General features: G+C 38.9%; 2 protein-coding genes across 4 annotated transcripts in view; one reads left to right on the plus strand and one right to left on the minus strand.

Moving 5' to 3' along the window:
* yrt (erythrocyte membrane protein band 4.1-like yurt) overlaps nt 1-7,589 on the minus strand; it is a 78,353-nt gene extending 70,764 nt beyond the window's left edge. Inside the window, exon 1 of one of the 2 annotated variants that reach the window (XM_089245244.1) lies at nt 7,116-7,584. In XM_089245244.1, the coding sequence (XP_089101370.1) occupies nt 7,116-7,295 (180 nt within the window). In that variant the 5' untranslated portion in view covers nt 7,296-7,584. Of the gene's footprint in view, nt 1-7,115 lie in introns of both variants that reach the window. The other variant, XM_089245252.1, reaches the window with a different exon arrangement.
* An 8,666-nt stretch (nt 7,590-16,255) lies between these two features.
* LOC149088174 (voltage-gated inwardly rectifying potassium channel KCNH2-like) overlaps nt 16,256-19,701 on the plus strand; it is a 424,575-nt gene continuing 421,129 nt past the window's right edge. For both annotated transcript variants that reach the window (XM_089245265.1, XM_089245276.1), the window contains exon 1: nt 16,256-17,912. In XM_089245265.1, the coding sequence (XP_089101391.1) occupies nt 17,837-17,912 (76 nt within the window). In that variant the 5' untranslated portion in view covers nt 16,256-17,836. The remainder of the gene's footprint in view (nt 17,913-19,701) is intronic.

Below are 19,701 nucleotides of genomic sequence, written 5' to 3' on the forward strand. Positions count from 1 at the left end.
TAATAACTTTTTTCGCAAACAGCATTCACAAATTTACAGATTCCTTCAATTTCCATGGACCTTTATACTATTTGCGATACCCTGTGTACATTACGAGCAGCTTATTTTCAAACATACATATATATACAGAGGAGGGAAGTAAAAAGTAATAAAGAATCCCAAATACGGAAGAAAAAAAAAAGGTCATAGGTTATAAACGAGTTCTGTCACACAGGGGCACTTCACCTTTTCCGAGTAGAGAGCACCGTCTATGCCCATCATCAGAAGAGTGCTCACATGGCAACTGTAGGTATACTTAAATGAACTAAAATCAGCCTATATTGCTAATCCTTGATTGTAATCTGGATAGTCCGTTCGATTGCGGTTTCGGTCGATCGCGGGCGAATATGAGAAATCAGACACAAATATCCAGCAATCTATAGCGGTTCATGGAGCACCGCAGTCCGCGCTAGAAACAAGCTGAAAATACCGGATTTAACCTGTACAACAGCAAGTGCACCAACACCTGGTTCCCATGGCAAGAGAGTTCCCCAACCTCTTGTCATTTTTTTTTTCACATTCAAAACCAGCTGTCAGGATAGAAAAAGAAAGAAAGAAGCAATGGAAAACATCTGCTCAAAAGTAGAGCAAACTTTATAAGAGTACAGTACGGCATACTAAGAAAGGAACTTTTAAAAAAAAGTGAGAGCTAACTTCCCTGTGCAATGTTGTATTAAAGAAGACAAGGTCAGCCGGATGCAAAGGAGGGGGGAATGAGAAAAAGCACTTGCTGCACACACACACACACACACAGAAACCTAACTTATATCCAAGTGTAAGGATATCAGTTTCCCATCCATGACTCAATTTCACTTCTCTGACAACCTCATGAGCATATATAAAAGAAAAATTACAGAATTGCATCCCCCATGTATATTTCTCAGGAAACACAGGATTAGACTCACACTCAACTAATGGAATCTCCATATGCAAAAAAAAAAAAAAGAAATTTAATAAAATTGCAAAATTAAAAACGAAAAATATAAATGAGTAAAATATTTGGCCCACAACACACTACTTGTTAAAAAAGATCAAAGAAAACATAGGCTGTGATTCATCTACACACTAGTGAAGTGATTCCCAACGTGGGCGTTAACGCCTCCTGGGGGGGGCGATGACATGTTCCAGGGGGGTAGTAGAAGGTACGGGTATAGCATAGGATTCTATGGGTGAGATTACATTGGGGGGCGCTGGGAGAAAAAAATTTCTGAAGAAGGGGGCGATGGGAGAAAAAAATTTCTGAAGAAGGGGGCGATGGGACAAAAAAGGTTGGGAAACCATGCACTAGTGCAATGCTAATAACGGTGAGATGATTTTTCATAACCAGGGCTTGATAAATTGGAAAATAATTTAGGCGCCACACAAATTCTTCAGGAGACAAGTATTTTCTCCCGTGGGAAAAAAAGATGTCCGAAATTAATTATTCCTTGACTTTTTGGGACTTTTTTTCCTCGTCAGTAGACAGACTGACACCCATTAAAAAGTCTCAGCACAGATAGCAACAGGCCTACAATGGTACAAATATACTACCTCGTAACACTTCACTTCTGAAACATAGATGGCAGCACTGAAAATCGGACACAACACTATATAAGCACTCAGACTGTTTGGTACACAAAAGTTCACTTCCGGCACAACTCACTCGTAGTAAAGCCCATGACCGGAGTTGTGCTCGGTTCGAAAGAAATAAAAGTTTATATTTGTGAAGTTCGTAAAAAAGTTTGATAATTATTTGTACTCCCAGAGAGAATGATCTGAACCCTGATGTTTATGCCGAGTAAGTGATCACGTGTAATTGTGACTATTAGTAAACAGAGAGAAATGAAAATACTCATGAATTCCAGAATTGTTCTTGGTTTATCACCATGGGTAAGAGAGAGAGGAAAGTTAGACTTATAAGGTCTGAACCATACCATCACCACAGTGGTGGTTGGCTGAAGGCAGTTTTCAGTGGTTCCCAAATTCGAAGCATGAATGAGTTGTCGATTTCCGTAAAAAGTCTCACCACAGAGAGCAACAGGCCTACAATGGTACAATTATTCAACCATTACACTTCACTCATTTTACTTCTGAAGTATACATGGCAGCACTGAAGAAATAAGACAACCAGCGTTTCCCAAAGTGGGAGTTGGAATGGTCCAGAAGGGTGGTAGAAGCTACTAGTATAACAAAGGATCCTATGGATTCACTCAAGTTGGTAGAAGGGGTGCGATGAGAGAAAGAATTTCTAAAGAAGGGGAGCGATAGGACAAAAAGTTTGAGGAACTATGATATAGACCAGTGATTCCCAACGTGGGCATTAATGTCACCTGGGGGGTGATAGAATGTTCTAGGGGAGCGGTAGAACCTACCAGTGTAACATAGGATCCTATGGGTTAGATTGTGTTGGGGGGGGGGGGGTGATGGGAGGAAAAAGGTTGGGAAACTATGATATAGACTGTTAGGTACACACACTCACACTTGGTAGTGAATTGCCCATGGCGATAAACCAGACTTGTGCTTGGTTTGAAAGAAAGACAGGCTGACATAAATTCAGAAAATTTTGTGTTGCACTTAGGTTCCAATTTAATCATGTGTAAAATATTTTAAGCACCAGTGTCATTTTCTAAGGCGCCATGGCGACCCCTGTGTTTGTTTATAAAAATGAAATGTTATTGAATATAGAGACTTTATTTCATTAAAAGTGTATCAAGGGTCGATACACTTTTTAATGAAATTCTTTCCCTTCATGAAGCTCATGAATAAAATCTTTTCCGTAAAGAAATACAAATACAACACCACAACATGCAAAATGCCCAACAAGGTGGCTGAGAATGATGCTTATGTAAGATTCACAAAAATATGGCAGAACTCTTATAAGAATGCGGGATAGGTTTAAAAAAAAATCACGCCTTGGTACATATGTGTACACTTTGTGTGTGTGTATTACCCCAAAGCAGATTGTATTTTCGTGTCATAGAACAATCATCAGTTCTGATGCAGAACAAAAGTTTTAAGAAAATGGGGAGAAAAAAATATTGCAGTGTTTTATCAAACATTATGGTAGTTTTTACAGCAGAACATTTTCAGTCAGCTGAACATGGCAAAACATTCTGTTTTGGGATGTAAAGGAGCATTTTAATACCTACACATGACATAGTATCGGAAACTTTGTTGTGAAATGATGCTACAGAGTATGATTTAATTCATATTAGACATGTATTAGAAGCTGAATAAGGAATGGTTTTTTCTTATAAAGCCGATGAATTAAATGAGTAATAACTCATAATCCATGTCATCAAATTAAACACTTTGTTTCACAGGATTCAAAAGCGAAGAAAAGTCTTTCCAGTAAAAAGGCAAAGAAACAAAAGGCTTTATCTCCACACGTTTAACAAAACTTTAACCGCTTTACGATCAAAGGGCATAATAGCCTACTGCATCCAAAAGCCAGTGGAATGAATTCAAACAAGAGTTCACTGTTTTCTTCTCTCTCCTGATCATCCCGAAACTTTGTACCTAACCTTTTTTTCTTTTTCTTTTTTTTTTTTGTATACCCTGATAGTGGTTTTATTCCTCACATATGATGTATCTTTCTTATAATAGTGAAAGAGAACAGGTAGGGGCAAGGGTGAAAAGAAATCTAACTTTGTACTTACATTCTCACTCTTATTTTGTGTTTTTTTCTTCCCTTTTTCCTAATGTGTGGTTAGGTCAGGACACAAGGTTACTATATTTGTTGCAGATTCCTCAAATAAAGAGCATCCAAATTTGTTGCCAGTTTGCTTGTAAGCGAAGGGGTTAAAACGATCAAAGAAAAAAATTTCCATTTTTTCTTCTTTCCTATACGGAAAAAATGCCAACAAAATGCATCTTGAAAAAAAAGTCCTAAAAGAAGTTGCAAGCTACTTTTAAGGAAAAATGAAGGCTTCGCGGGACTGCATTCAGATTAGAAAATAGAAGACGCAAGTGACAAATTAGAAAAAACAGCCCATGCTTTTAGTTTGGAAAATCAATATTTAGACCTATCTCATATAAATGGAATGTTTAATTACAAACAAAAGTCCAATCAATCAGTGCTATTGCAAACAATCGGAGAATTTTAAGAAAACTGTAAAATACAATATTGTTTGAATTTTTTATGCAGAATTTCCAGTCAGCTGAGGGTTCGTTGAACAATGCAAAACATTCTGCTTTAGGGATTAGGCCTATCTACACCACTGGAGACATGACAAGTTTACTAGGAATGCGGCTTAGTGAAAGAGGCTAAAAAATGAACTGTAGTAATGAATAGCAGAACTAATCATCATTAAAAAATTATAGCACTTGTAATACTATTACAAGTGCAAATAAGGTTAGGCCTTTAATTATGAATATCAGTGGGAATAGGAAATTTTAAATGTATGTGTTCTTCCAAAATTGTTTTGCATCTTATTATTATAAATGGGTAGGCTTATTATGTTAGGGTGTTAGGGTATGTTAGGGCTTATTATGGGTAGGTTATTATAACATGGGCTCTTTCACGGATATTTCTCCAACTTCTATAATCTAAATAGCATTGAATACATAGATTTATCAATGTATTTCTCTTTAGATAGAGTATGACAATGCAATAATGCCATTAGAAAGCTTACTGTTTGCAAATAAGTGCAGTTTTAAGGTGTAATTTTTAGTGGGTTTCTTCAAGGGTTTTTATTCAGGTTAGGCAAAATCATATCAACCTTGCTCAAGGAACAAGAGAAACATATCACACAGAATAAATGGAGTATAATGATTGCCCCGAAGCAGAATGTTTTGTGATGTTCTGCAACAAGCCCTCAGCTGACTGAAAATGTTCTGCGGTAAAAATTCGCATATACATAGCATTTTTCTACACTATTCTTGAAATTCTTCCAGATTGTTCTGCAACAGCACTGGTTGTTCGTCTATGAATTTTTATCTTTGTCAAACTTTGTATTCGCTTGAAACTGGACCCGATTTACAAACAAAGTCCAACAACAGACAAAATGCTCAAAGAGGTTTTCGAAAAAAAATATGAATGATAGTCTGTCTTAAAAAGTTTGTCAGAGCGGGCAAATGCCCAGAATGGTTAAAAACTGTCAAGCAACAATGGTTAATGGGCCTCAGCAATGGGTGACTTTGGGGATGTTTACTTCGGTTACAGTGATTCTGAAACAACGCGCTTCAGACATATTTATCCCATCCTTAATGCTTCCAACATAGCTAGAAAACTCTGTCAGTGCTGTTATTGTTGCTAGTAATTAGAAATTGGTGCTGAATAGCAATATTAAGCAGTCACTATCATAATTGTTTACATTGCTATTCATCTCAACTATCTTCTATGAGCTTTAGAAGCATTTTGAACCTGTAGGTGCTCAATTTGAGTGCTGTATAGTGGATTTTAATTTCAGAATTTTTTTTGGCAAGGGGTCGTGCTCAACTGCTAATCAGCACTATTTCTCCCGAAACCTCAGGTTGAAAACTGCTCTCCAAAACCACTACTAGTCACATCACTAACAAACATCATCAACACAAATATTAAAATTTACAAAGCAACCAATCAATGATACAAGAGTAGGAATCAAGATCTCATCTAATTAATATCACTAAAAAAAAGTTTCAAAGAAAGAGATAGCACGTTGTATAGGCCTATACAATGGTTGAAAACCGGTTATAAACATAGTAGAGAGGGACAGGAATGATTGCGTTTTCATTAATGATTGAATACGATTTTTTTCCTCATTTACATGCACATCGACAGACATATCCCATCCATCCAGCAATCTATTCAATCTATCTATTCAGTCAATCTATTCTCGATTTGACACCATGGGTGGAGTGTTCGAAACGCTTGCTGAACTACCGAAGCATATTTGTGTGTGTGTGAATTCAAGTCTATTATTTCTTTCAAATTTACAAACAAAATTCTAATATTTAAGTTGCATCATTATAATAATAATGGGCAGTGCATGTCTGTCTTACAGAAAACAAACTCAAAAACACCAAAAAAGTTGAAAGATTCAGAGGTGCCGACATGAAGAAAACATTGGAGGAGCTGAAAGTTGCTGGTTGTCCCGTACATACGGGACTCAAGTGCATACGCAGCAGGAGGAAAGTGTATTGCATTGTTTTTCAGAAATTATTGGGGGCCTTAAATGACCTAAGCCCCTAGGTTCTGGCATCAAGAAAGAATCAACATCGTCAACCCCTTTCCACTACACCCCAAAGCAGAATGTGCCAAAATCTGCGACGTACGTCGCAGAACAATTTGAAAGAATTTTAAGAAAAAGTACAAAAAAACATTGTTACATGTATGGGGATTTTTACTGCAGTACATTTCCAGTCAGCTAAGGGCTCGTCGCAGAACAGTGCTAAACATTCTGCTTTGGGGCACTACACTACAATAACTCGGTTGCATTACAAATTATTATAAGTCAATAACGAATATCGATATTAGCAGTAATTATTATTATAACCGTTAAAATCACTATTCATTACCAAAACCTCTTGATAATGGACGAGAGTGAAAATTTTGTGTGCTAAGGATTAGTGTCCATTAATGGTTTGTAAAATACATTGTGAGAGAGAAAAGCACATTCTCGTAATTCCAAACAGTACTATATCTGTGAATGGGGAGATTGTGTTTTTCCATCGGCTTTAGAAGTGATTTGAACCTGTATGTGCTCGGTTCGAGCTTCTATATATGGGATTTCAACTCATGAATTGCTTTTTTTTGGGCGAGGGGGTGCTAGGCTGCTATTCAGCATTATTTCCCATGGGAATCCACAGCGACATCTCGGTGGAATTCATTGAAATTACGCTTTTTCCCACTACTACTCCCCACAATTCACACAAGCACCCAAGATCAACGCCCATCTCAACACAACCACAATAAATTTACAAAACAATCCATCACTATTATAATAATAATTTCATTAACATTAATAACGCTAAAATAAAAAAAAGTGAAAGTTTATAGAAAGAGAGAGCGTGTTGTGTATATATATAATGGTCGAAAACCGGTTATAAACAGTAGAGAGAGAGAGAGAGGAATGATTGCACACATTCACTAATGATTCTTTTCCTTCTCAACTTACGTGCACATCGACGGACATATCCGATCCATCCAACAAGATGATTTTACATGGCAATATACTTTTCCCGAGTTTACCCAAAGGTGCCTTCGAGGAGTCATTATTGCTGGCGCTCGTTGGTGCCGCTCTGGACTTGACACCGCGGGTGGAGCGTCCGAAACGCTTGCTGAAGAACCGAAGCATATTCTCGTTATTATTTCTTCCGAATTTTTCACGCGCGCACAAACACACACACACACAAAGTTAACGAAGTCACATAATTTAATCCACTGTTGGTTTAAGATGTCAATTCACTAGGATGATGATAATAATAACAGGCTGGTTGTTACGTTACATCGCACAATAGTAATAATGGGCAGCGCATGTCTGTGTTGCTGTGACTCGCGCTTTTACTCACACAAAATAACAAACAAAAAAGGGAGAGAGAGAGAGATCGGATTTCAACGTCGTCCAACCTGTCGACCGACGTCTGAACGCGCCACAATAATAATAATAATGGTTGTTGCTGGCTGGAGAAAAGAAGACAAAGTTAATAAGTTGGGAAGTATTTCAACTTTCGAGGCGCCATCTAGGATAGGTGGTACGAACTTCAAATGATGAGAAAAGTTAATGTTGTGCAGGGCAGGGCCGCAACTAGGCTGGGGCAACCGGGGCCATGTCCCCCCCCCACATCCTGTAGCGGGGCCCCTAGGCTGGGATCTTTTGCGGTCCCCTCGGTCAGACTTTTAACGGGCCCCTTCTGTAGTTAATTTATAGCATGAAAAAGTAAAAAAATGATGATAACCGTCCCGGACCCCAGTGCTAGAGCCCTGTCAGCCCCCCCCCCCCCATGTGGGGCCCATGACCGGGGCACTGCCCGCAAAGTCCCTAGCAGAATAGGTGGCCCTCAAAAAATTTACGCTTATTTTTCAAAAAAGAAACCCTTTCAAAAAATGGCCTCTGCCCCTGGGCCCCGAAAATACACACTACGGCCCTGGTTCATGATGGCGCGTCCAGAAAAAAAAAAAATTGTTAAACATTTAAAAATCTAATTAAAAAAAAAGAAAGAATTGTGATTTGAGTGAATGGAAATCGAGGAGGAATTTTTTTTACGAAACAAAAAAATGTGTTTACGAACAAAAAATCACCGATAGATGACGCTGAGATGAAAATTTATGCCGTCGATAAATTTGATGAATTCAGAAAGGTCCGCAACCAGGAGGAGGAGGGGGTGGGGCAGGTGGGTCTGGCAACACCCCCTGTAAAAAAAAGGCCTTCACACAAAGCTCGTGACGTCACTGAAGAAGGCCATCTCACCTATAGCTATTTGGATATAGCAGGACGATGATACACGCGCCCAGGGCCACAACTAGGTACTTTGTCATCCGGGACAAGTCGGCATTTTGGCACCCTTGTAATGTAGAAGAAGCAGTTGAAGTGGGGGGGGGGGGATTCAGCGCCCCTTCTGCTTCAGTGCCCAGGATACAAGAACCACCTGCCCCCCCCCCCCCCCCGTTGCGGCCCTACAAGCATGCAGCTGTACCCTTTTTGTAGTACAGTCGAATCCCGTTATAACGAACTGCAGAGATCGGAGTTTTCCAGGTTTTTCCATTGTTCCTATGTGAACTTATGGGAGTGATTAGAAAAGTGTTCGTTTAAACGAGATTTTCGCTATAACGAAACTTTTTTGATTCTAATTTTATTCTTCGTTTTACATAATTTTTAATTTCCTTTCACTACATGTAATCTTTGACGTATCAATAAATATTGGTTTCGCCGGAGATGCCCTGGACCTCCCCACATCTGGGTGGGGGTGGGGGTGCGAAGAGCCTACGTTGCTTCTTGCGTCAAAGCCTGGGTGTCTCGCGGTTTCTCCAGTGTCTCCAGTTGCTGGCCTGAATGAACCTCCATTCACCTTTGGATGCTGGCGGTCTGATACGCATAATATGCTTCATATGTTGCAGGGTGTTCTCGCAGTTAGCAATATGAACAAAACATAGTAGGGGAGGGTTGAAAGCTGCCAGTCGTCCCATGTGGGGATCAGGGCCGTCTTAAGAATATCATGATCGTCTGGGCAAAGTGATTTTTATGAGGCCCCATCTGGCCATTTATACATAATCACTCTCGAAAATCACATACATCTAAACCTGCTTATCATCGTCTCCTCATGTCCTCTCCACAATGGTGGGGCTTACAGGGTTCTAGCCCTTGGGGCACGGGACGATAATCATAATTTTTTCGGTTTTTCATGCTATAAATTAGTTATAGAAGGGTCCGTGAAAAGTCTGGCTTTGGGGCCCGCCAGATATCTGAGCTTAGGGCCCTGTTCTAGGATGTGGAGACCATGGGCCCCCACTACACTTGAGGCAGAGCCAACCTTAGGGGGTGTGTGACAGTCGTGGTCGGTCGCACCAGTTATGGTACATAATTTCTGCATTTTCGTCGATTCTGGAATTATTTCTATCATTTATTCTGAATTTTCATCAGTTCTGAAATTATTTCTTCCCACATTTATTCTGAATTTTCATCAGTTCTGAAATTATTTCTTCCCACATTTATTCTGAATTTTCATCAGTTCTGAAATTATTTCTTCCCACATTTATTCTGAATTTTCATCAGTTCTGAAATTATTTCTTCCCACATTTATTCTGAATTTTCATCAGTTCTGAAATTATTTCTTCCCACATTTATTCTGAATTTTCATCAGTTCTGAAATTATTTCTTCCCACATTTATTCTGAATTTTCATCAGTTCTGAAATTATTTCTTCCCTTTATTCTGAATTTTCATGGTTGCTGGAATTATTTCCGTTGCGATTATTTTTCTTATTTTCAGTATGTATGGATTCTGAATTTTCATTAATTCTCATGAAATTTATTTTATTATGTCCTAATTTTAGTTAGTTTTGGAATTATTTCTTTCATCAATTTTAAATTTCCCTCAGTTCAAAATCTTCTCATTGATACTTTTTTTTTGTTAATTTATATTTAATTACTCCTATATATATATTTATATATATTTTTAAAGATATTTTCATGACTCTCACAAGGATGGGTGCTGACAGAGCTTCAGCCTAGGGGCTCAGGACGATTCTTACTATTTTTTGGATTTTTCATGCAATAAATTCACTACTTTGGGGCCCGTGAAACATCTGACAAGGAGCCCCACCAAAGATAGCCTGGGGGCCCTGCTGCAGGATGGGGGGGGGGCATGGATATTTTTCAGTATTCCTGTATATTTTGTAATATACGCAGGGTCGTAGCTAGTCATTCCTGTGCCTTGAGCAAGAATTTCAATTCAGGCCCTTTCTGGTCCATTTAGACAAATTCTGGGCCCCCCTTCGAGGTGGGCCCTGTGCGGATGCACCTGCCTAGTTATGGACCTGATTCACCTCTCTGCAACAGAATATTTAAAATCGAGCTAAAGGGAACTTTAATTATTAAGACGGCTCAGGCCCCGATATTATTTTAGCGCTGGGTCCCGTGTCTGTTAAGAACGAAACTGACTTGGGGCCCCCCCCGGACAGCCTCTGGATTGGCCCACGCGTTAAGACGGCACTGTACGTAGCCCAAACATGTACGCAGAAAAGGTGTCGTGAAAACTCAGAATTGATGAAATTGGTAATTTTTTAATTGATGAAATTATGATACCTTTACCCTTATTCTGAATTTCTGACTTTTTCCTTGCACTTCTTTTAGACTCCTATCTCCCTCCCCCGCTTTTCTTAATGTCAACTCCTCTATGCATTGGCGTCTTTTAGTTGGTTGGACAACGGGGCGGGTACTTGGATCATCGAAGTCTGAATTCTGAAATTATTCCTTTCAAAATGTCAATCTCAATTAATTTTAAAATATTGCTCATTTTTGCAACAACTCATTTGAATTTTCATCAATTCTGAAAAAAATCGAGTTCTTTAAAAAAAATCTTCATGAAATCCAATTCAGTAATATTTTCCTTCATTTAATTATGAAACAAGTTTATTCCATTGAGTTTTAATAATTTTCATAAATCCTAGAGTTATTTCCTTATATTAATTCTGTAGTTTTATAGATTTCAGCGTGAGGTGCGCACACCGTAACTCTGTCGGAGTATTTTTCCTCTCAGTGGTTTTGTACATTCTGTAACTAGGTATGTCTTTTTCTCGATGCCAACTTTCTTTGGAACTATATTTGATATCATTTTTGTACGGGAATTTTCTGCACACGAGGGCTAATTAGACCGGGACCTACACTTTATTGCCGATGCCGAGCGCGGCAGCCATTTTTATTCTCACCGAGAGGTTGGTGCGTTAACCTCTCGGTGTAGGGCTACCCTGCGGTAGCAATCTTTTTCTGTGGTCATGTTACAAAATGATCATAATTACAAAATTACAAATCTGGGGTGAGATTTTTTCAAAGGGAAGACCTGTTTTCGAACAATACTGGCTTTCACGTTATTTCGTAAAAGAACAGTGCGTGCGTCTGGTTACCATTCAACTACGTCCGTTCGAAATCTGCTGTAACTAAACTCTATCAAATCTGCTATAATCAAGACCCTATTCCTATGTTTGCATGAATTCCCAAATCATTGATCATTTTTGTCGCACCACGGTCATTTTCTGCCCACCGGGATAATTAGAAGGGGACCTACAATTTATTGCAGATTCCGAACGGCAGCCTGTTTTTATACTCATAAAGAATTTGGTGCGCATAACCCCTCGATGTGGGGCTCCCTGCGGTAGTAATCTTTTTCTGTGGTCGTGTCGCCGTATCTGTTGTACCCCCTGTGTCAGGAAACTTTATTACGAGGACGAACAGGGTATCGAACTCGCGACACCTCTAAACATCCTTTGGTACTTCAGTTAATTCGGAATTCTCAATAACTTTGAATTTTTTAGTGGTTATGTATTGGCAATAACTCTGAAATTATTTATTTCTATCAATTATGAATTTTCATTATTCATGAATTTTCAGCAATTATGAGATCATTCCTCTGAAATCGCTATGCTTCCATCCGATGTTCAGTGCCGTCTTAACGCATGGGCCCACCCGGGCACGGCCCGGGAGCCTCAAGAGAAAAGGGGCCTCACAAAAATGAGATCTGGTTGAAATTTCCGAGAATTTGCCTGATAGGGCCTCAGAAAGGACACTTGGCCCGGGGCCTCATGATGCTCTTAAGACGGCCTTGCCGATGTTCACCGATTCGCATCTGGTTGCGTGATTCCCGCATCGAAATTCCATTTTAATCATCCAAATTTCGTTGACGAGTGAAAATAATCCTTCGAATTTTAGGTGCTACTTTTTACAGAGTCATTCCTGTGTTTTCGTAGAAAAATATACCTGTATTTTTACGAAAATACCCCTTAAAATTTTGAAGAGTTAAATTACTGTTCAATGTTTTTTGGACTGCTTCGCTTCATCAATTCCGACGAATTTCACCAATGCCGAAATCATGGCCCCCACATCCTGGAGTAGGGCCTTAGGCTAGGATCTTTTGCGGGCCCCCTGACCAGACTTTCACGTGCCCCTTTATGGTGGATTTATGGCGTGAAAAACAAAAAATAATGAAAATCATCCCTGGCCCCAGGGCCAGAGCCTTGCCAGCCCACCCCTTGTGGGGGCCATGGCCGAAATTACTCTCTTTCAATTAATATACTCAACAATTGTTCAGAGGCGCAGACATGAAGAAAACGTTAGGGGAGACTGAAAATTGGTTGTCGTTCGTATATACGGGACTGAAGCGCGTTCGCAGAAGAGGGAGTATTATTTATCAGAAATTACTGGGGGTGGGGCTCAGCCATCTTAAAAAGTTTATTGGGGGAGAGCTTAAACGGCCTCAGGTCCTAGGTTCCAGTGCCTATGGAATTATTATTTTTGATCTGTATGCGAATATTTTCGTCCTTTCATCTATGGGGCTGTTCAAGTATTACGTCACCATCGATGGGGGGGGGGGGTTTCCGATTTGCTGACTTTTGATGACGGGGGGGGTTTGGATAATGCTTACGTCATCAACCACCCTTTATGAAAATATGATTTGGGATTCAGAGGGGTAGAGCTGATGACGAAATTTTGCTGACAAGGGCGGGGGGGGGGGGGGGTCAAAAATGGCTAAAAATGTAAAAGGAAAAAAAGAGGGCTTGTATGGTGTCTGTGGAGCCAAATTCAACCTTTTTGTTCAAAATGATGGGGGAGGGGGTGAAACTGGGGGGGGGGGGGCAACGGGTGGAAAACTTTAAGGAGCGGCAAATTTTAATAGGAAACCAAGAACACCATTATATAAAATAACCGAATTTTAAATTGCTGGGAGTGACAAAAATCCTAGTTACAGCCCTGGAGGGGGGGGGGGGCATAAGATGGATGTTTGTCCCAGGTGACACATGGTAAATTTTTAGTTCTAGTTCATTTACGCACCGGATCTCGTAAAGATGGCACTGATGATTTCTCGTATTTGGATAAAGACATTAGCATCAGGGGAAAATAGGATATTGGTACTTTTCCAGAACATTTTTCCACACAAGAAGACTTCCTTCTATCTCTATATGATTCTACATGAGCTCACGAAAATTGAAGGCAATAATCTGGGGGTATTCATGCATCTACGGTATATCTATAGACAGAGCCAATATATTGAGTCTTGTAATGGAAGGAAATTGGGCAATGACATGAAGACGAAATGGGTTTTTGGTGAATACCATCCCTCTCTATCCTCGCCTTCATTTTACTGAACCGGATCGACTTTGGCACGCAAAAATGTATTGGGCAACCTACATGAAGAGGCGAAATTATTGCTCGTGCAAGATGCTAATATGCACGAAACTCAGCCATTTCCTTCTCGACTCCACAGATTTGAAATGTTCTTTCCGTTCAATATTTCTACATAAGAATCACATGTGATCAGTTTTCAAATTCGTCTATTATAGGCACGTCCCTGGGGAGGGAGAGAGGGGTTATGTGATAATGAAATTTTATGTTATGATTTTCCAGAGTAAGTATGGAAATTGGTAGACAGGGTGGCTGAAATTGGTAATCGGTGACAGAGCCTGGGCTGTGCTTAGTTTGATTGTAGATAAGAACATTTCCACAGCGAGGTAGGGCCTCCCTTTCCCAGAACACAGCTTCCTGGCAGCCCATGGGACTACTCAGACGGCCGTGACTGTATATCGCTCGTTCCAGGAGTGCCACTAAACATTTCGAAGGGTGTCGCGATGAATAAATGATATAGGCATGTGCCTGCATAATAATTGATGTGAATTAGACTTTACTTTTTCATTAATATGAATTAAATTTTTAAAATATAACTTTATTTTACGTTTTTACTTTTTATAAATTAGACTTTTAACGATTTACACAACTGTCTCTCCAGTGAGACCAAGGTGGCTAGACGACCGTGCCCACAAGAGCAAGGGACCAAAGAGGTAAAATATCGTTCGTTACTAGCCAGGGCAAGCACTCATTTTGGCACCTCCCCGTGGGATATAAAAGGAGCATTTAATGAGTAAATTCGGCGTTCCCACTTTCCAGCTCCCGAGGGCACCAGACCCCCCCCCCTCCTGCTCCTCCCTAGTTGCGGCCTTGATTAAAGTTGTGGATGAATTGTCCTCACAAGAAGAGACAGCACTCTATTTGTTCCAGGTTCTGAGACGAATTTCGAAAATATATCTTTCAATGAACTGAAAACGGGCCCCATTAAAAATCCTTTCCCAGGATCTCTGTTCTAGAATATGTTGGTTCTGCTGACAGGACTCCAATCTGAAGATTCCGATATCAACCTCATATACAGACAAGTGGTCAGAAGATCTACAAGTGTCAGGCAACCCAAGATTTACTTCCACTCGTGATCCGGCGTGCACATTATGCAGTGAGCCCCTCACCCACTTGCATATATATTGTTTGACTTTTTTTTTTCTGCGTTTATACTTTACATGTTTTCTGTGTTATCGTGGTGTTATCTGGTTTTTATGGTGTCATCGCCCCATGTTCTACTTGTATATTATAATCGCTGTACCTGTGCGTTGTTTTATTTCATTTCCTATTTTATGTGTTATTATATTATCATTATTCTCGTATAATAAAGTCTGCCACGGTCCAGCCCCTTTAGGGATATCTTAAAATTGTCCGACGGAGATAGAGCATGGACCGTGTTCGGTTTGAAATGAAATTAAAAACCTCACATACAGTCGGCCCTGCTTAATCGGGTGACGGATAAACGCTGAAACCGCGCTTGAACTGATAAAATCATCCGGCATCAAAATTTTTCCAATAGCGATAACGTTAAAGTTACCCGCTTAATATGGTAATTTCAACGACTTTTCTCCGCTTGAATGGGATATCACGATTCAAACGTCACGATTCAGATCTGTCATGAATGTGCTGGAATTAACTCTGCCAATTATTTTTCGCATTTTCAATTCATGAATTGTGATTTTTCTCATTAGCTCTAAGATAATTTCTTTCATTAGGTCTTAATTTCAATAGGATTCGAAATTATTTCTTTCATCAATTTAAAATTTTCTTCGTTTCCAAAATTTCATTAATTTTTTTTTGTTGATTTACATTCAATTGTGGCCATATATATATGTATATATATAGTCGAATCCCGTTATAACAAACTCCAAAAGAACAGAGAAATCACTTCGTTATAACGAAAAGTTTCGTTATAAAGAAATTCCAGGTTTTTGCATTTTTCGTATGCAAATTTTTCTGGGGATTAGAAAAGTGTTCGTTTAAACGAGATTTTCACTATAACAGTATTCGTTAAAACGGGATTCGAATATATATATGTTATGGATATGTTTTAGTATTCCCCTGTATATTTTTAAATACTGTATGCATTTTTCCATGCCGATTCCCCTCTACTATGAGATGTATAAAATCGGAGCTAGCCCCCCCCCCAAATTGTTAAGACGCCCCCGTGCCCGCTATTATTTTTGCACCGGGTCCCGCGTCTGGTAAGAGTCGCCCCGCTATATAACCTTGTATTTTAAAATTAAAATAAACGTTTGATGGGGGAAAAAATAGTTTGCAAATTTATGTTTGCAATTCTCACCAATAGATGTCGTGACAAAACAAAACGTTTATTCTCCTCTTGTCGACACATTTCAAAGGAAAAAAAAAAAAAGAGGATTTCTCTCCTGCTCTCGAGCATCCTTTTCGCCCCTCGCAGATGGAAATCCCATCAACTAGAAAAGGTACCGACTTTGTGAACGCTATAAAGGGCATTGCACTTGACAGAGCACCGGAGACAGCCGGACGGACGGTCTCTTTATTATGATCTTTTGACACATTCCACTGAATCATAACAGACAACAAGGAAATAAAAAGGAAAAAATGACCAATATGAAACTATTTAAAAAAATCTAAGAAACAAAAGTGACCGATATCGATGGCTGGGATGAATATTCCGAGACACGTATCCCCAATGATCTTTCCCTCCTTTCCCCGAACTACTGTAAATACCTAAAATCCCTCGACATGGAAAATGTGCGAGAGGCTCCTCCAGTAACTAAATCGATCGGAACGCCACCAACACCCTCTGAAACTACGAACAGAAAAGCTTCCTGCTGCTCTTCCTTCGAGTTGATCACTTGGAGTCCTGGCTACGACGAGAGAGGACTACACACACCTCGACGGGAACTCTAACACACGCTGGTTGTTGGTTTGACCAAGGAAAAAAAAAAAAAGAGTGAAGTCAAAACGTATATCCTTCTCACGTTGATCAAAACCAATTTCAAAAGAGACGTCAAGGAAGATACCAGAGTCTGAACCTATCATCACCACCACCGCCGACGACAACAACAACATCTCGCGTTCATTACAACAACAATACGTCATCTAGATGAGCCATCGCCGATGAGAGAATTTCGGATTAATCTCAATTTGTTCCGGTAAACACAGCAACAACAACAACAACAACTGAAAATCAAAAGACTCTGTAATTAACTCTGCAATGAAGGAGATTTTGATGTCAAGTGACGCCGGGAGTTCCTGCAGTAGCGGATGGCAGTTGTGCTTCATCCACGCCGCTGTGCCGATAGCGTCTTGATGTAGCGTCTACTGCTGGACTCGCCACTGGACAGTGTAGTGTAGTGTGTAGTGCTGTTTTGTTTTCTTTCGATTTTATGTTGCCCTTCATGTTGTTTTTTTTTAAGACGCTTTAGGCCTGTAGAAAGGATTTAGTCATATAGTCGTAACCTGCAATAATGTATGACAACTATACTGGATATTCAATAGACGAGACTTGTAGGATTCTAGAACTGGAAGTGGTATCGATAGACATTTCTGTTCGATATTCGATGGGATGTCCAATGTATAATTTATATAGTGCTCATTATAGTGGAGGAGACGCGCTTAGACGGAATGCTGCTACGTCTCCCATGGGTAACAAGTGTCTTACATGACTATATCGGCAGCTCCGATATTGGTCCGTAATCCATTCTAGTCAGTTTATTGACCACTTTCCAATCGATTTGTTGCTGTTTCGGTGTATAGAAGAATTTACGTAATTTTTTTTATTTGTTTTGACTGTGATCAGGTTGAAGTGATTGTAGAACTGTTCTTATATTTGGTCTCGGACGAAGTCGAACCCTATTTGGTGCTTAGTGTGGTCTCAAGATCTTTGATTATTATTCCGTGTAAATCATAGTTTGTGTTTTGGATATTCATTTCCGACGGTTGTATGTACATATATGCAAATATTTTTCTTTTATTGCCCCCGACGATTTACACGATCTCTTGCTTGTGATAAATTTTCCCTGACGTTTGGATTATAATGCCTGTGAAGAGAGGACATGTTGCACCGCAAAACACTTTCATCGACAGCATCATACGGAAATTCGACGGATTAAGTAAGTCCATTTCATGTTTTGTTAATTTTCTTTATTACAATAGCCATTTGATTTATATGGTGGGGGTAAAACTTGGGGTAATTTAACGACTATCTTAGCCCCAAAATGCCTGTGTTTTGACTGAACAACTAAAATTACCTTTATACATTAAAAAAAAAATACTTTCATATGTACAAGAATAAATAGATCACTTTTTGACGGTTTTGGAAAATAAATTGATTTATTTCTATACCAATAAAAGCATTTTTTAAACAAAAATCTCAAAATTTCATGATAATTTCAGTTTTTGCTGAATCGAGCAATTTTTCTTATGACAGTGAAATTTTTTTAAATAATTACATTTCAGTTTTGACTATCCAATGAAATTCATCTAAGTTCATTTTTGTTTCGCAATCTTCAACTTCTATGAACGTAATTTACTTCGACAATTTCGTAATAATCCATAAATTACATCTCTTCTATAATCAGAATCATGTAAGTATTCGTATATTACATGTTTATTATTTACTAGGGCTGGGAATCGATTAAAATTCTTAACTGGATAATCAAAAATTATCGATTAAACAACTGACAAATGGAATTTTCATTGAATGTTTTTCTTAACTATAATATTAATTGAGAGAGAGAGATGCTTCAAAAATATCTTTCATTCCTTTCTCCCGCACCTATTTGCTAGATCAGCATTTCTCAATTTATGGTCCGCGGACCAGAGGTGATCCGTCCCTTAAGGGACAGAGCCTGGGTCATGTCTGGTCTTAAAGAGGTGATCCGTGACGATGGCATAATAGGTGGTCTGCAGGCAGACTTGATACAATAATTCTCCCGTTGGAATTGATATTAATAACAATTATATGGATCCGAATAAAATTATACCCTGATACTTAAGTATCATACACATCATCGAAGAGAATGCAGGAAATTGTGATCCTGATATCGCTAAATTTTGCCGAAAAATTCAATTCATTACTTTAAATGAAATTTGCTAATTACTGCGAAAATTACTGAAGAGGGCGTGGGAATAAAAAACTGCTATAAATCACAGTTAACAAAATGAACAATATTTCACGAAAAAAATATTACCAATCCAAATATTACAATTTGTCATGACAAAAATAGGAAGAACGAAAAGCACAGGTAAAAGTAGTCCGTCATATTGTTTCAGATATTTTACTGGTCCTTGTTTTCGTAAAGATGGAGAAACACTGCGCTAAATGAATAGCTGAACACAAATATAGAAATAGATTAAGAAATTAAAACTGCCCGCTTGAAACAATTTAATATGCTGAACGTGTATTTATCAGGTCTTGGAATTTTCTTTCTCTTTTAGTTTTTGTGTTGTTTCTTTTGGAAAATCAATAATTTTAGGTTAATCAATGATTTCGAAACTATTTTCGATCATAGCGTGTTCCTTGTTTTCTTAGAAACTCCTCCCAAATGGCACTTGTGAGGAGAGGAGCTGATGCTTCCGAAGAATTCCGAAAACTCTATCAAAACTCTCCTCAAATCCCGCCAAACTTAATTCAAAACTGAAATTATCAGTTTTTTTGCTGCAAAACTGCATGCATGTTTAGGGCCGGGATTACACTATAAAAGCTTGATAAAAGTTTTTTTTTATAAAACTTGACAATGCAACAAATAAGCGTATTAACCAATAGGCTTATCGGTTATTTTTAAAGTTTTGCAAAATATATTTTATAAAACTTTTATTTTGTACTCCCGGCTTGAGCGAAATATGGATTGATATTTTCATGGCAATAAACATAAGTCATTCCATTTGAAATTATGTAAT

The sequence above is a fragment of the Pholcus phalangioides genome, unplaced genomic scaffold (assembly GCF_987345545.1).
Source record: "Pholcus phalangioides strain wild (caught in Gottingen) unplaced genomic scaffold, Ppha-v1.0 ptg000003l_1, whole genome shotgun sequence".
Lineage (NCBI taxonomy): Eukaryota > Metazoa > Arthropoda > Arachnida > Araneae > Pholcidae > Pholcus > Pholcus phalangioides.